The sequence below is a fragment of the Ambystoma mexicanum genome, chromosome 6q (assembly GCF_040938575.1).
Source record: "Ambystoma mexicanum isolate Mex_15411 chromosome 6q, UKY_AmexF1_1, whole genome shotgun sequence".
In the NCBI taxonomy this organism is placed as follows: Eukaryota; Metazoa; Chordata; class Amphibia; order Caudata; family Ambystomatidae; genus Ambystoma; species Ambystoma mexicanum.
Genome location: NC_090937.1, coordinates 54,199,377 through 54,212,587, shown reverse-complemented (window position 1 = coordinate 54,212,587; position 13,211 = coordinate 54,199,377). Strand labels below are relative to the sequence as shown.

Genomic DNA, 13,211 nt, shown 5'->3' with positions numbered 1-13,211 from the left:
GTTCCACAGGGCTCCTGTATCACACCCACGCTTTACAACCTTTTCACGAGGCCGCCGTTCAGCATCCTTGACTCCATGTGCATATCGCATTCCAACTACGCGGATGACACGCAGGTGCTTATCCCACTTACGGGGGACTATGATGCAGAATGAACACACCACCATTTACTCCACTATCCAATCCTGGATGGCAGACAATTGGCTCTGCCTTAACAGTGAAAAAACAGCTTCCGATTATAGGGTCTCCCACCACTCTTGGCAACCTCGACAAGCAGTACATATCCTTTACCATTGATAATATTCCCATCAAGGTCTCGAACAATGCCAAAAACACTTGGAGTCTACTTGGATTCAGATCTGACCATGGATAGACAGGTAAATGCCATCTCCTCATCAGCCTACTACTCAAAAGTGCTTAACGCAGCCAGACCCTTCATATCTCGCCAGAACTGCCTTACCATTGCCAGGGCGATAATTGGTTCAAGGCAGGATTACTGCAATGCCCTCCTCGTAGGAACTTCTCACAAAAATCTGGCCAAACTCCAGTTTGTTCAAAACAACGCCCTCAGGGCGGCCACTGGTACTTCAAGAAAAGACCACCTCTGAGGTAAGAAGGCAAGTCCACTGGCTCCCGGTCATAGAGAGAATCGTCTTCAAAACACTTACCCTCACTCACAAATGCCTCCATGAGCTCGCATCCCTGTACCTCGCCCAGAGAATCACCAAGCACACAGCCACAAGTCCCTTGAGGGTGGGCTACTCCAATAGGATTCTCACGGCAAAAGCCCGTGCGGGGTGGATTCCAGTTTTCCTACACTGGCCGCCATCCATTGGAACGCACTCCCTACTCATCTAAGAATGATCGAGTCCCACCAAGCATTCCGCAAAGCCATTAAAAGCAAGCTCTTTGTATGAAAGCAAAATATCTATGAACACCTTGCATAATTGCCTTACTGCTATCTTCCGTTGCTTGTAACACTGATCATACTTTTACTTCATTGAGTCTGTATCTGTAACTAAGACCGCTGGTTGCCCATTAACACTTGAATCAAAACTTCTTACAAATTCCTGTAACAGCACCTCGATGCCTCCGGGCTGCAAGTGCACCATACAAATGCAAATAAACAAACATACAGGAGGGGGGGAGGGGGAGGTGGTGGTCTCTTAACTACAGGAAAAAAAGTATGGGGCCTTTTTGGCAACCGAGGAATTTCATTTTTGTTGCTGTGTTGTATTTCACGAATACTGAAGATGCATTTCTTAGTGCTTTCAGACACTACAGCAGGTTACAAAGCTTAGGATATCAAATAAATGAATTCCAAAAATAACAGGATGGTTGTGAAAGCTGCAAAAAAAGTAGCATTAGTGAGCCACATGGACTGTACCCGTACCCAAGTGGCCCGAGGAGGTGATGCAACTGTGTTCATTAGGTTTAGGGTTTCACCCAGACCTCCCTGCGCTGCAATGAAATCTTTTGCTTGCGCACCCACATTTAGAAAAATAGTTAAGTAATTCAACGCAGTGGTGCTCAAACAATGGTCACGTAAAGTACATCTAAAAATCAAAATGCAGAGAATGACAACCTCTAAAATCATGAAGATCTTCTTTGAGGTCTCGATCACATGATATAACCTGCAGACATGCTGCTGACTCAGGTTCTTCATTGCTTGAATCTCAGTTTTTACACGAGGTAAGTCTTCCTGTACAAGAAGAAAAGGAGCAATGATTAGTAGCGATTTACACAGATCAAAAGTTACTTTCTGAAGAAAACATTGCATCGATTACATCTACTCAAATTAATTACCCATTTGCATCATGGCTTGATCTTTAGAAAATCAATACTCTATGGCAGAACAAAATACGATTGACTCTCCCACAGTATGCAACTACATCATGAAAACAGAAGGTTTTCAAAACATACTTCTTTTCCACAGTTTGTTCTTGCCACAAGATTTCTAAACCCATTCCCTCTGTCCTCATCCTTCTCGATCTCTCTTCTGCCTTCGACACGGTCAACCATGGTTACCAGGCATTTCGTCGAAAAAAAAATGGTCGACAGGACATTTGGTCGAAAGACAAATGGTCGAATTTTTTTTATTTTAATTTTTCTTTTGGGCCCCCCCCCTTCCTCCCCCAACCCCCTTTTTTCCTAAAAAAACCCTTTTTTCCCCCTAAACTAAAAAAAATATATATCTTTCGACGAAATGTCCGGACACCGTCAACCATACCATCCTGCTCAACCGTCTCCGTGAAAACTTGGGTATCACTGATCAGGCTCTGGCCTGGCTGACCTCTTTCCTCTCAGATCGACCCTCCCAGGTCCAACTTGGGTCCTTCCTTTCATCCATCTTCCTCTCTACCTGTGGTGTTCCCAAGGGGTCTAACCTCTCGCCCTGGCATTTCAACCAATACCTGGCAACTCCCACCCACTGCATTGCCATTTTCTGCTCAAATTTCCAGTGCTACGCTGACACTCAACTCATTTTCAGGCTGCCCTCTGCCACCTCCTCTCCTCTCTCATCTCTGATTGCCTAACTGCCATTCAAGATTGGTGTGCCGCCAATGATCTTTGTCTGAATGCCAGCAAGACGGACATCCTCCTCATCGGCACACCTTCACCATCCTTTCCCCTCACTCTCTGGCTGGCCTCCCTTAGCCCTCCTCCTACCCCCACCTGCGAGGCTAAGAACCTCGGGGTCATCTTTGACTCCACCCTTCCCTTCTCCGCCTACATCTGAGGTCTCTAAAAAGTCTAATTTCCGACTGCACCTCCTCAGAGGTACTCTGCCTTTCCTCTCCTTCCCCCAGAAGCTCATGGTATCTCAAGCTCTGGTTCTCTCTAGCTTGGACTATTGTAACAGCCTCTTTCTAAATCTTCCTGCCTCTACTCTCTGCCCTCTGCAACTTATCCAGAACAGAGACTTGTCCTTGGCCTCAAGCCCTCGGATCGTATCTCTCTAGCTCTGAAATCTCTTCACTGGGTCCCAGTGGATGCAGTGATTAAATTCAAAACCCTCTGTATTGTTCACAAGGCTTTCTGGGGCCTGGGTCCAAAATACCTTCAGCTATCCCTCCGCAAATACCTCCCCTCTCGAGCTCTTGGCTCCTCTACCTTCAACTCAATCAGGGTCAGTCGTTTTTCTAAGAAACGAGCTGGGGGTAGATCTGTCTTCAGCTGGGGCCTCCCTCTGGAACAGCCTCCCTGCCACTCTAAAACTTGAGAACCATCTCTGGAAGCACCTCAAGACCTTCCTCTTTTCTTCTGCCTTCGCTCCCCCTCTCCTCTGCTGATCTGTTCTCTTGGCACCGTGCACCTGGCCACCCTCTGTCTTTTGGGCCCAGGTACCTGCTCATCCTGTCACCCTCACGCACTGCCTCCGGGCCACCCTTTGCATTGGAGTCTGTATCTGTGCCCATACACCCCCCCTTTTTTTCTTCCTGCACTTATCGGACCTACCCTGTCTGCTGCCTTAAACCTAGCACTTGCAAATTGCTGGCTGCATTACCACTGTTTGTTGCCTTTATTATTTATTGTTATTTATCCTTTTCTCCTCTGCTTTGCACTTTCCACCTCTCCCCTCCCTTTCATGCACTTTTCGCCTCCCCCTCTCCCATGCACTTGCGCATTCTCAATGTCACTGGGCCTAGTAAGATCGCCGTTTTGTTCTCCTCTGTTCCCCTCCCTTGCCTTGTCGCGCTCTGAAACACTTGTGTTAGAGAGCGATAGAAATAAAATATCAACCATGCAACCATCCACTGGTAACATTTTTCAATACAAGGGGCAAAGATCTTGGAGCCACAATATCTGGATCCTAGAGCAGCTGGGTTTAGTTAGACGATTTTGTATTTCTAATCGTCACCTAGCAGAGGACAGGGAGGTTGAAGTTAATCGTTTGGTTTTCATAAGCCAACAAATCAAAAAAGGTTGCACTCCATCTTTTTATTAAGGAAAGCTTTCAGATACCACAAAGAAAGAAGCAAACAGATTCCTGGGAAGGCTCCCTTCAATTAAAGCAGTGTAAGGGAGGCATGGTATCGCTATGACACGGACACAAGAGCTAAAAGTTTCAAAACCTTTATTAAATTCTAGGGACTTGGAAAAACTCCCATTTTGCCCGATAGCCATGATAGGAGTAGTCTACCATCAAATAATAAAGAAAATAGTCCTAGTCTGTCTATGTCAAATGAAAATGGCATACTGACCAAACCTAATGCCTGCCCTATCTTTTACAAAAAAGTGTGTAACAGGGGAATGTAAATGCAAAGGAAAGTCAGTGTTATGACACAGTATCAAGGTGGCAGAGTCAGCTCTCCTCCCCACATTTTACAGCACGGAGTAAGGCGGCACAAGTAGAAAGGACGATACACTCTGGCTCAGATAAGCAAAACAAAGACAGTTCAAAAACGTGGGTCGAGGCCCGCTTGGCCTTCCATGTTAAAGTCACTTATTTCCAGTTCACCAAAAGTTCTTGCAGTTAGCAGGCCTCAGTCAGGCTCGGACCTCGCAAACGCAGCACTTGCACGGGTTCCCCTCAAGCTTCATTCACATTCTTTAGGGGGTTCCATTCCCCCAACTTATTTCAAGTTCTTCCTCAGTCGGGCTCGGACCCTTCACTGATGTCAAAGACTTTCTAATGTGCAAGGCTTTTACCATAGACCTCCGCAGGACCACTTTGACTTGACTTCAGCTCTCCCTTATGTTATTTGCCCCAGTGTCTCTTGGTCTTATTAATAATTTAGCATTTATATAGCGCTACGAACCCTCAGGTATCTGAGCGCTGCTTATCATTACCCACAGTGTGTGGTGATAATTTAACGACCTTGGAAGGATGAAAGGCTGAGTTTGACCCTGCCGGGATTCAAACCTGCGTCATCAGGCTCTGCACAGATGTCAAAGTGAGCTCTCGATTTGCTGTGCTATCGGACCGGTAGTTCCATACCACAAGCAAGTTCAAAGAAATCCTTCTCTTAAAGCATTCACCTTTTTAACTTCCCCCTTCTGCAGGGTTAATCTTCATTGCGTATTTCAAAGTTCGTTCACTCGGCCGCTTTAAAACAAGACAAACATTTTGCACAGACTTTCGAGTGGGCCATTTACTTTCGCCGGACCACTTTGCTACACCATCACTGGCTGCACAGTTATAGGTAACTTTAAACAATAAATTCAAATTCCCAATTTGAGCATTTTTATAAGCGGGAACCAATATGCTTTAACTGGAAAATAGAAATTGTTTGTAATAATGTATTTGTGCCTAGTTATTGATGCACATTAAAAAGATACACGCTTACTTCTTGCGATCAGGCATTAATAGTAGTTTCATCTCGTGGTATTGTGTGCACTACTGGTTCAAACATTCATAGAGCTGGGGAAAGAAGCGCCAAGTGTCGGTTATCATTTTTTGTTAGGGGCATTTGCTTATTTTTAGGGAGTAAAAGTGGCCGATCCAACCCATATCTGCAGGGCTGACAACACCAGACAGGAAAACTGTTTGAACTCCCATGAGGGACAATCGCCAAACAGCCTCCATAAGAAAGTACTTTTTAAATCCGAAAGGAGCCCCAATTTGAGGAAACTTGGCGGGTAGGACACTTACATTCTTGCATGCATAATCCAGAAAAGAGGACCAAATCAACCCCACATTGTGGTAGGCTCTCTATGTAACATAGCCCAAGCTTTCTACCACCATAAGATGATTGGGGCCTCTGATCGTCTCCAGAATGGGGAAGTGTGTGTTCGTTTTGTGGGTGTAAACATAAAGAAACCACCAAGCTGATGTAGGGGTAAAGCTGCCAAACCAGGAGCCTGAAAAGCATCACCTCATAAGAAGCAAGTATAACCAGCTCTGGGGTCCCCTTGGTAATGTGGCATATACAGTGCAGAATTGTTTGAAATTCAGACATACCCACAGTTAATGCCCCATGGTCCCCTCCAACCACAAGCTCATCATGCAGTCTGGGGATGGCGCAGAGTCCATTATATTTAGGTGAGCGGGTGTGCATAACAACCTGACCAAGATGTATGCCTGAAAGTCGCAAGCATAAGACCAACCTTGCCTTATGCAAACATTAAAACAAAAGCCATCCGAATCCTGCCTCCCCAGTACTACTGCAGGTTTGATCTTAAACTGTCTCTCCCTCCTCTGGTCCATTTTAGGGGTTCCCACAGCACCCCATCTCCACCTGCCCCGACCCCTTATAGCGCTCCACGCCCATTCGGTTGCAGTCTCTTGGCCTAGGCCCCCAAACTTGGGTGCACTGCACATCACGCTTCCCGACAGTGTTGTGTCAGTTTCAGGGACAGCATCTGGAGACCCCCACCGAAAGCCTATAAATTACCTCACATCCCGATTTATACAACACCCTTGCTAGAGGACACAGTTCTGGCAAGATTAAAATCCCCATGCACAATCGTTTCCCCCCAATAATGTCACAAATGACCAACCACATTGGCAATTCAGTGAATCATGCACATTCTTACAAATACCATTTGTCAACTTCCCCTCAACTCCCTATAAAAGCCTTCTCTTAAGAAACATAGGCTGCTTTTTGACACCACCCCATACCCAGAGTAATGACTCATTGATGCTATTCAGAATATAAACTGGTCTTCCTTTCTCCAGATTGAATGGCTGCTTGCAATAAATGTGGATCCTTCGTGAGACTGATGCCCTTTCACCAACGCCTTGTACAAGTTAATGTCCTACGCCCATTTGCTATAGAGAAGCTAGGATTAGCAGGAAATCAGAAGCAGGGGAATGGATTGCGAAAGGTAGCAAGTTCAGACGCAATGTCTGCTTATCCAAGAAATCTAAAAGTGTGTGTGTGATGTTTTGGTAAAGGACAAATGGCCTCTGAAAACAGATAGGCTAGTCTTCATGTGCCGCCACCACTTCATAGAGGTTTTTGGCCAATCACCCTAAACTGGACCCGTGGAGAGTACATCCTGAAGATAGGATCTACCCTCCTCCCCACTCCCCCCTCCACTTAGTTAAAGTAATTTGGAAACACCACTGACAAAGGTGAAATTACTCTGAAAGTGTTGTTTATTAGGTTAGTATATTTACACTGGGTGGACGATTAAAGACAACCTCAGCTGGGGGGGCAGAATAAAACAAATAAACTAGCACTGGTGTATGCAACATTGCTAACTCAACCTCTCCCCCTCCACCCCCCATTTGATGTATAACAAACCTGGTAAGGATGACCAAGAAAACCTCAGTCTCTTCCAGGTCTCACCCAGGACAATTAGCATGTCCCAGCTCGAGTTAAAAGGTTCCCACAGTCATCTCTCAGCGGTAGGTTTACTAGAGGGAACACACATGTCAAGTAGGCATCCAAAATCAGATTTCTATTGCATAAGAGCAATATCTCTACTTCAAATAGTCTGCCTAGGTCCTTCCATGGTTTCCATCAGTCTCTGGCAAAGAGTCACTTCATTGTATATAGCCCTTGGAGATTTGTGGCTCAGCCATTCCTGTCTCATGGTCCTTAACCGACCACTGTTGAACCTAGTCAAGCTTTCCTTCGTACCAAGAAAACTCATGCCTGTGGTCCAGTCGCTAGACCTGGCCTCTAGCCCGCCATCGAACCAGCAACTGCATTCCACCACTTTCTCATTATTCCTTCCATTCCTCCTAGACAATGCATCGGGTGGGTTTGTCTTTACTTCTGGCCATCACTCTACCAGTCTAAAATACCCAGCCCAACAGTTTCTTTCCTTCTCCTCCAGGTACACTTCCTTTGCCGTCCCTTTCTCCAGGGGCACTAAACTCTTCATTTCCAACTCCATATGCAGGTCCATTCCTGCAAACACCTACTGTTGCTCTGCCTTCTTTTATACTTCTTTCCCCAGTTCTCTGGGCTGGATCAAAGTCACTGCAGTGGCACATCAGGATCATGATTTCCCTTTGGGGATTGGCTGATAAACATGTTTTATTTCATGTGTGCCAGTTTGACAGACCTGGAAGAGCCAGAGAAAAATCAGACAGAGCGAGGCCATACCTGGTGGCTTCATCTTTGTTTTTGTGCACTTACACATGCATTTTTTCTGGAGCACACACTTCACATTGCACAAGCCCATAGAATCAGATTTGTACGTCAGCCCACTTTACAGGCTTTATCGCCTTACTGCTAGAAATTCTGCGACAACCAAGTGGAGCAAATTCTGCCTGCCTTCTCAGAATTTTTGCTTGACCTAGGAAAATTAAGATGTTTCCACATCTATTAGTCTTCCACCTGAGCACTGCCATAAGACATTCCAGAGTATTCCTTCCAACCGATTGTGCTCAAGGAAATCTTTGATTTTCCCCATCAGTCCATTTCGCCCTACCAGTCTTACCTTGTAAAATTAAGGGGCATAACTTCAAGACTCCTGGTCTGTGCACCTCTTGTAAAAGCAATGAGGAATTCCACCTGGGCATGGACAGATACATATATTGTATACAAACAGACTTGCTCTATTGAGACAGGGTAACAGAGACTTGGGGACCACCCGCCCACAATCTACTCTTGCATAGGTTTTATATGTATGGGAGTTTAGTACGTCTGGGCAGGTGTCAAAAGAGCTTACAATCAGTGGGTGGACAGTGTATGCACCAAGTTAGACCAAAACACTTAATGGGCAACAGAGTAGTCTAGACCTTCTCTCAAGACAGAATGGGCTTGTACCAAAGAACAATTACTCCCAAATATAATAAAGTGTACCACACAATATACCAAAAAACGATACATCTATATTTAGTATTGCAGTACGGTTAATTAAAATCAATAGCAAACGTATTACAAATCATTTAAAGATAAAAAAATAAAACAGTAAGGAGACTTCACTTCACTCCATGAAAGACCATTTGACAGGAAAAACTAATGGAGGCAATGGGTCGCTATGGTTTCTAGAGGTAGGAAAAGGGATGCGACAGATTAAATAGGGCCAGAAGGCCAGTAAAATTTAGAAACACCTGTGGGACTGAATACATCCAATTTCACACCACAAGAAGTTAGAAAAAGTAGTTGATGTAACACAAAGTTCCCATGGGACATTGGTAACTGCAGCAAAAGTAGAGCACTGGTACAACATAAAATTTGTTTGTTCTAGCCATTCCAGAACATAAGTGGGAGCAGGTAAATTTTACATCTCAGGTACATCGCTGTGTAGGTCACTAAAAGTTCCAAAGGTTTCTCCTGCAGAAATCAATAGGGCAAATTCCAGCGGTCCATTTGGTCCCAGACAAGGAAGGCCAAACAAAGAGGACAAATGGAGAGACAACCCACAAGGCAAAGATCTCTGCATCAGCAATGACGGAAACAGGGGCTCTGCTGAACCTAGCAAGACTCCCAGTCCAGCACAGGTAGGGGTCAGGAGGGTACAGCCAGCTAGTACTGTCAAGGCAGTAGCAACAGCTGGAGGAGAGCAAATATTACTCATGATCGCCCGAGGTGGAACAGAAGCATGCCATTCATTTCCAACTAAAACAACAAAAAAAAAAAAAAAGAAAAAAAAAAAAAAAACACAAACACAGGAGGTCACCCTAATTTAGCCAGGGGACGAGTCTGCAAAACAGGTGAATGCAGAGTACGTGAAAGGGCATAAAGCGAACGAGTGCCTGGAGCGAACGAGTGCCCAGAGTGAACAGACGTGTTGCGTAAAGCGGACGAGTACGTAGAACGAACACAGATTGAATCCAGTACTGATGAGTATGTAGAATAGATGAGTACACATAGAACTGCTGAATGCGTAGAGCGTGGGGCAGACAAGAGTCCATGCGTGGGGCAGACAAGAGTATGCAGGGCAGACTGGAGCGGGCGGGCGGGATGGAATGCATGAGTGCATGGAGCGGACCGAGTGTATAGAGCAGACTGGGGTGCATGGAGTAGATAGGAGTGCATAGAACCGACTACAGCGCATAGAATTGCCTAACGTGTATAGTATGGTTTGGAATGCAGAGAACGTTTGAAAGAGCATATAACCCATCATATCACACCACCACGCTTACTCTCTTTTACATCACCACTCAACTAGAACACAGAGATATATGACACCATTCAGTATAACTGTACTCATACCAACATTCGCCACTCACTCCACATCATTCTACGTAAACACTGCTGGTTACACACCCCCCAGCCAGGCGTTCTCCTCAGGCCTAACACGGCCACATCCAGTCTGGATAAATCCTGCCAGAACGAACACATACTCCTGATCTCTCAACCACCACACCTACCGCTAAGAAGCAGTTATTACACAAATACTGCACGAGCTGCACACATACCCAGTGCTCACACGCACCTTTTTGACTCCCTCTACTGATCTAAATTTCGGTTCCCAAGGGCGTTCAACCTACCAGCGCCTTCAGACCATACCAATGGTATATAAGGCGTTATATAAATGCAAAATAACATAACTTGTGCGTTAAGGATGTTAAAATCGAACCAAAAAGAAAAAAAGGCCAGCTAGAACAATACCAAGAAGCAAGGAAAGAACCCTGGTTGGAATCCCCTCAGCAAAGCAGGACCCACAGGACAAAGAATTCAGGTCCCAGGTGGCATGGCCAAACCAGAATCCACAGCTGCAACTCATCTTCACAGCAGTCTTCAGGTCACTTCCAATCCGTGGATTAATGCACTAGTCTCTCATTAATAACACTCACTGAGCAGCAGACCCAAGCGAGCCCACCAACCACTCCACGCAGCACAGATATTTTGCCAGCAGAATGAGATGTCTCGAGGACTTACATTCTAAAAATAGTAAAAGTCAATCTTGTGCCTTTGCATGTCGGCAAAAAATTCATTTTAGCCAGGTCTTGCAATGCTTGCAGAAAAAGGAATGGGGTGGTGGGGGCTACAATGTAAGTGGTGGGGGCTACAATGTAAGTGCAGTGGGCTACCAAAACTAAATTACAGCTGCCACCAGTCTACTCCACAACATCCATTAAACGAAGAAAATCGTGGGATCAAAAGGGCATGCTGAAAAAGCAGGCTTGTCCTTGTAGTAATATGGATTACTAAGGGATGACTAAGGGCAGTACACCAGGAAAGGTCTGCATAGAAGTCCCTTGAACCCTAGAGGCCCTTTTACTCAAGTTAACATGCCGTACTATGGATGGAACGGAGAACAACTTCTCAAACTAAAGAACAAGACCGACTCAGGAAGTTGGCAAATAAACATTTTAATATCAATGGTCTAAGACCGGGAGTACAACGGACAGACGTTGCATAGCATAATCTCAACACTTCTTGTAAAAAATAAAAATGATAAAAATCAATTTACTAAAAATGTGTCATTCATGGCGTCATACTACGTGGCACTGAGAAAACCTACGGGAGAATGTGGTTGGCTCAAAGGGGGCGTCCAAGTATACTTTCTATATGGGATAGGATCGCGATTGGAACTCTACAGTCAGATGGGCACTCATGCCCTCCCTTAGAGCAAGTCATAGTGAAAGTCATTCTCAACAGTGATTAGAAACAACACTTCATTGGCTCTCCAACTATAAGGCTCCTCGTTATATAGCCTTCTACAATTGGTTGGCACGCTTGTACCCTTCTGGAACATTCGATGCTCTAGCAGCACATAAGCTGGTACCCCAGGTGCTTCTGGGTGAACTGAACCGCATCTCCCCAATCCAATTAGCCCAACATCTCATCACTCATGCCATCTACCATTCACATGGTCTTTAAACTCGGCCTTGCAGTAGCTTCTCGTCTCTGGGAATCTAAGGGAGTTCAGGCACTCGCTATCTTCAACCTGGTGCACCATGCTCCTTGTCCATTTTCATCCTCGGCTCACATGAGGACAGTGAATTTGCTTGTACTCTAACATTTAATAGTCTTTAATGAAGAAAGTTGGCACTCATGGTGTTCTCTCTTTGCAACTTAACAAGGGATGCCTTAGCTTCTCACGTTATACTGTTCTTCACAGCCAATAACTAGTTCTTAGCTGCTTCAAGTCTGACACCAAGCCAGACAATCTCTTTGGTCTTGCTTCAAATTGGAGCCTGTTCTTTGCTGCGAGACACATAGCTCTCAATCAGTCTTCTTCCATGTAGACAAGCTTACTAAATTGCATCATCGAATGTCCAGAACACTAGGTTTGGCAGCATCACCTTCAGTCTATATGCTACGTATAGCCAGCCTCATGAATACTTCGACTATGCCATCAGATTCTTTATCACCTATGCATTCTCTTCTCTGGTCATCTTTGTCAGTGCGTCACTCATCTTTTGTGACATGCGATTCTCATTTTCACACTTCAGGCACTTCTCAGGAGACAGTCAATCTTTTGGGGATACTTCACATAGGGCTTTCTTAGTGAATAGCTCATCTCAAAGACTTTTCGTGGTATAGGTACCATTACTGGCATTGCACATGTCGCAATTTCAAGTTTCCAGCATAGAGGCACTATAGGGGCAGAACTTCCGGTAGAGGCTTTCAGCTGCTCTTCTACACCCTCCGTCTTCCCCCCCCCTCTGGTAGATTCATTAACCACTCCTTCACCTGTTTCAACATCTCAGCATGCTTTCTTGAAAAAGTGCTTCTTTGGATTCCACATTTTCCTAACTCCTTTCAGAGATCCTGCTGATTTTACATGTTCAGCAACACTCTGGTCATGTGCCTACATTGCCCACTCGGGCTGCAGTAAAACCATCATCCCACATACTTCTTGTGGTTACTTGGACACAGGAACTTGGTTCCCTCTGGTGCCAAGATACTGGCCTTTATTTGGTCTCAGATTTCTTCATCGGTCAACTTTTTGGGTCCGAATCCTGACTCGACATCTATTATGATCTTCATTCCTACAGCTTTCTTTGCAGTCTTCTTACATTGTGTAATCATTATCCCGATTACGCAGAATCCAAAACATCACCATCACGAGTATAGCTTCCAAGAGCTTGAAGATATTCGCTATCCATTGTGGAACCCGTGAGGAAAATGGACGGCAACCAGCCATCTGCAATCTCTTCTGTCTCGGCTTCTATTTTGTTATGCAAGTTAGTCTGCAACATTATGGCCTCCCTCAAGGTCCCACTCATCATGAGAAGGTATGAATGTGCAACATGATGGCCCAATTTTGGCACAAACACCTCCATCCATTGCTGTGATCATGTCAAGGACATCTCTGCTCTGGAGGGTCATCAGTCTTATGGCCCTCAATTCCTCCTTGATTGCATCGAATCCCTTTATAGTAGTGTTGATTGTCTGCAGGAGTTCCCTCCTTT

The 13,211-nt window shown here is 45.2% G+C and overlaps 1 protein-coding gene across 3 annotated transcripts in view; it reads right to left on the bottom strand.

Annotated features, from left to right (window-relative positions):
• MELK (maternal embryonic leucine zipper kinase) overlaps positions 1 to 13,211 on the bottom strand; it is a 711,420-nt gene that overhangs the window by 589,601 nt on the left and 108,608 nt on the right. For all 3 annotated transcript variants that reach the window (XM_069630471.1, XM_069630473.1, XM_069630472.1), the window contains exon 4: positions 1,584 to 1,700. In XM_069630471.1, coding sequence (XP_069486572.1) covers positions 1,584 to 1,700 — 117 coding nt within the window. The remainder of the gene's footprint in view (positions 1 to 1,583; positions 1,701 to 13,211) is intronic.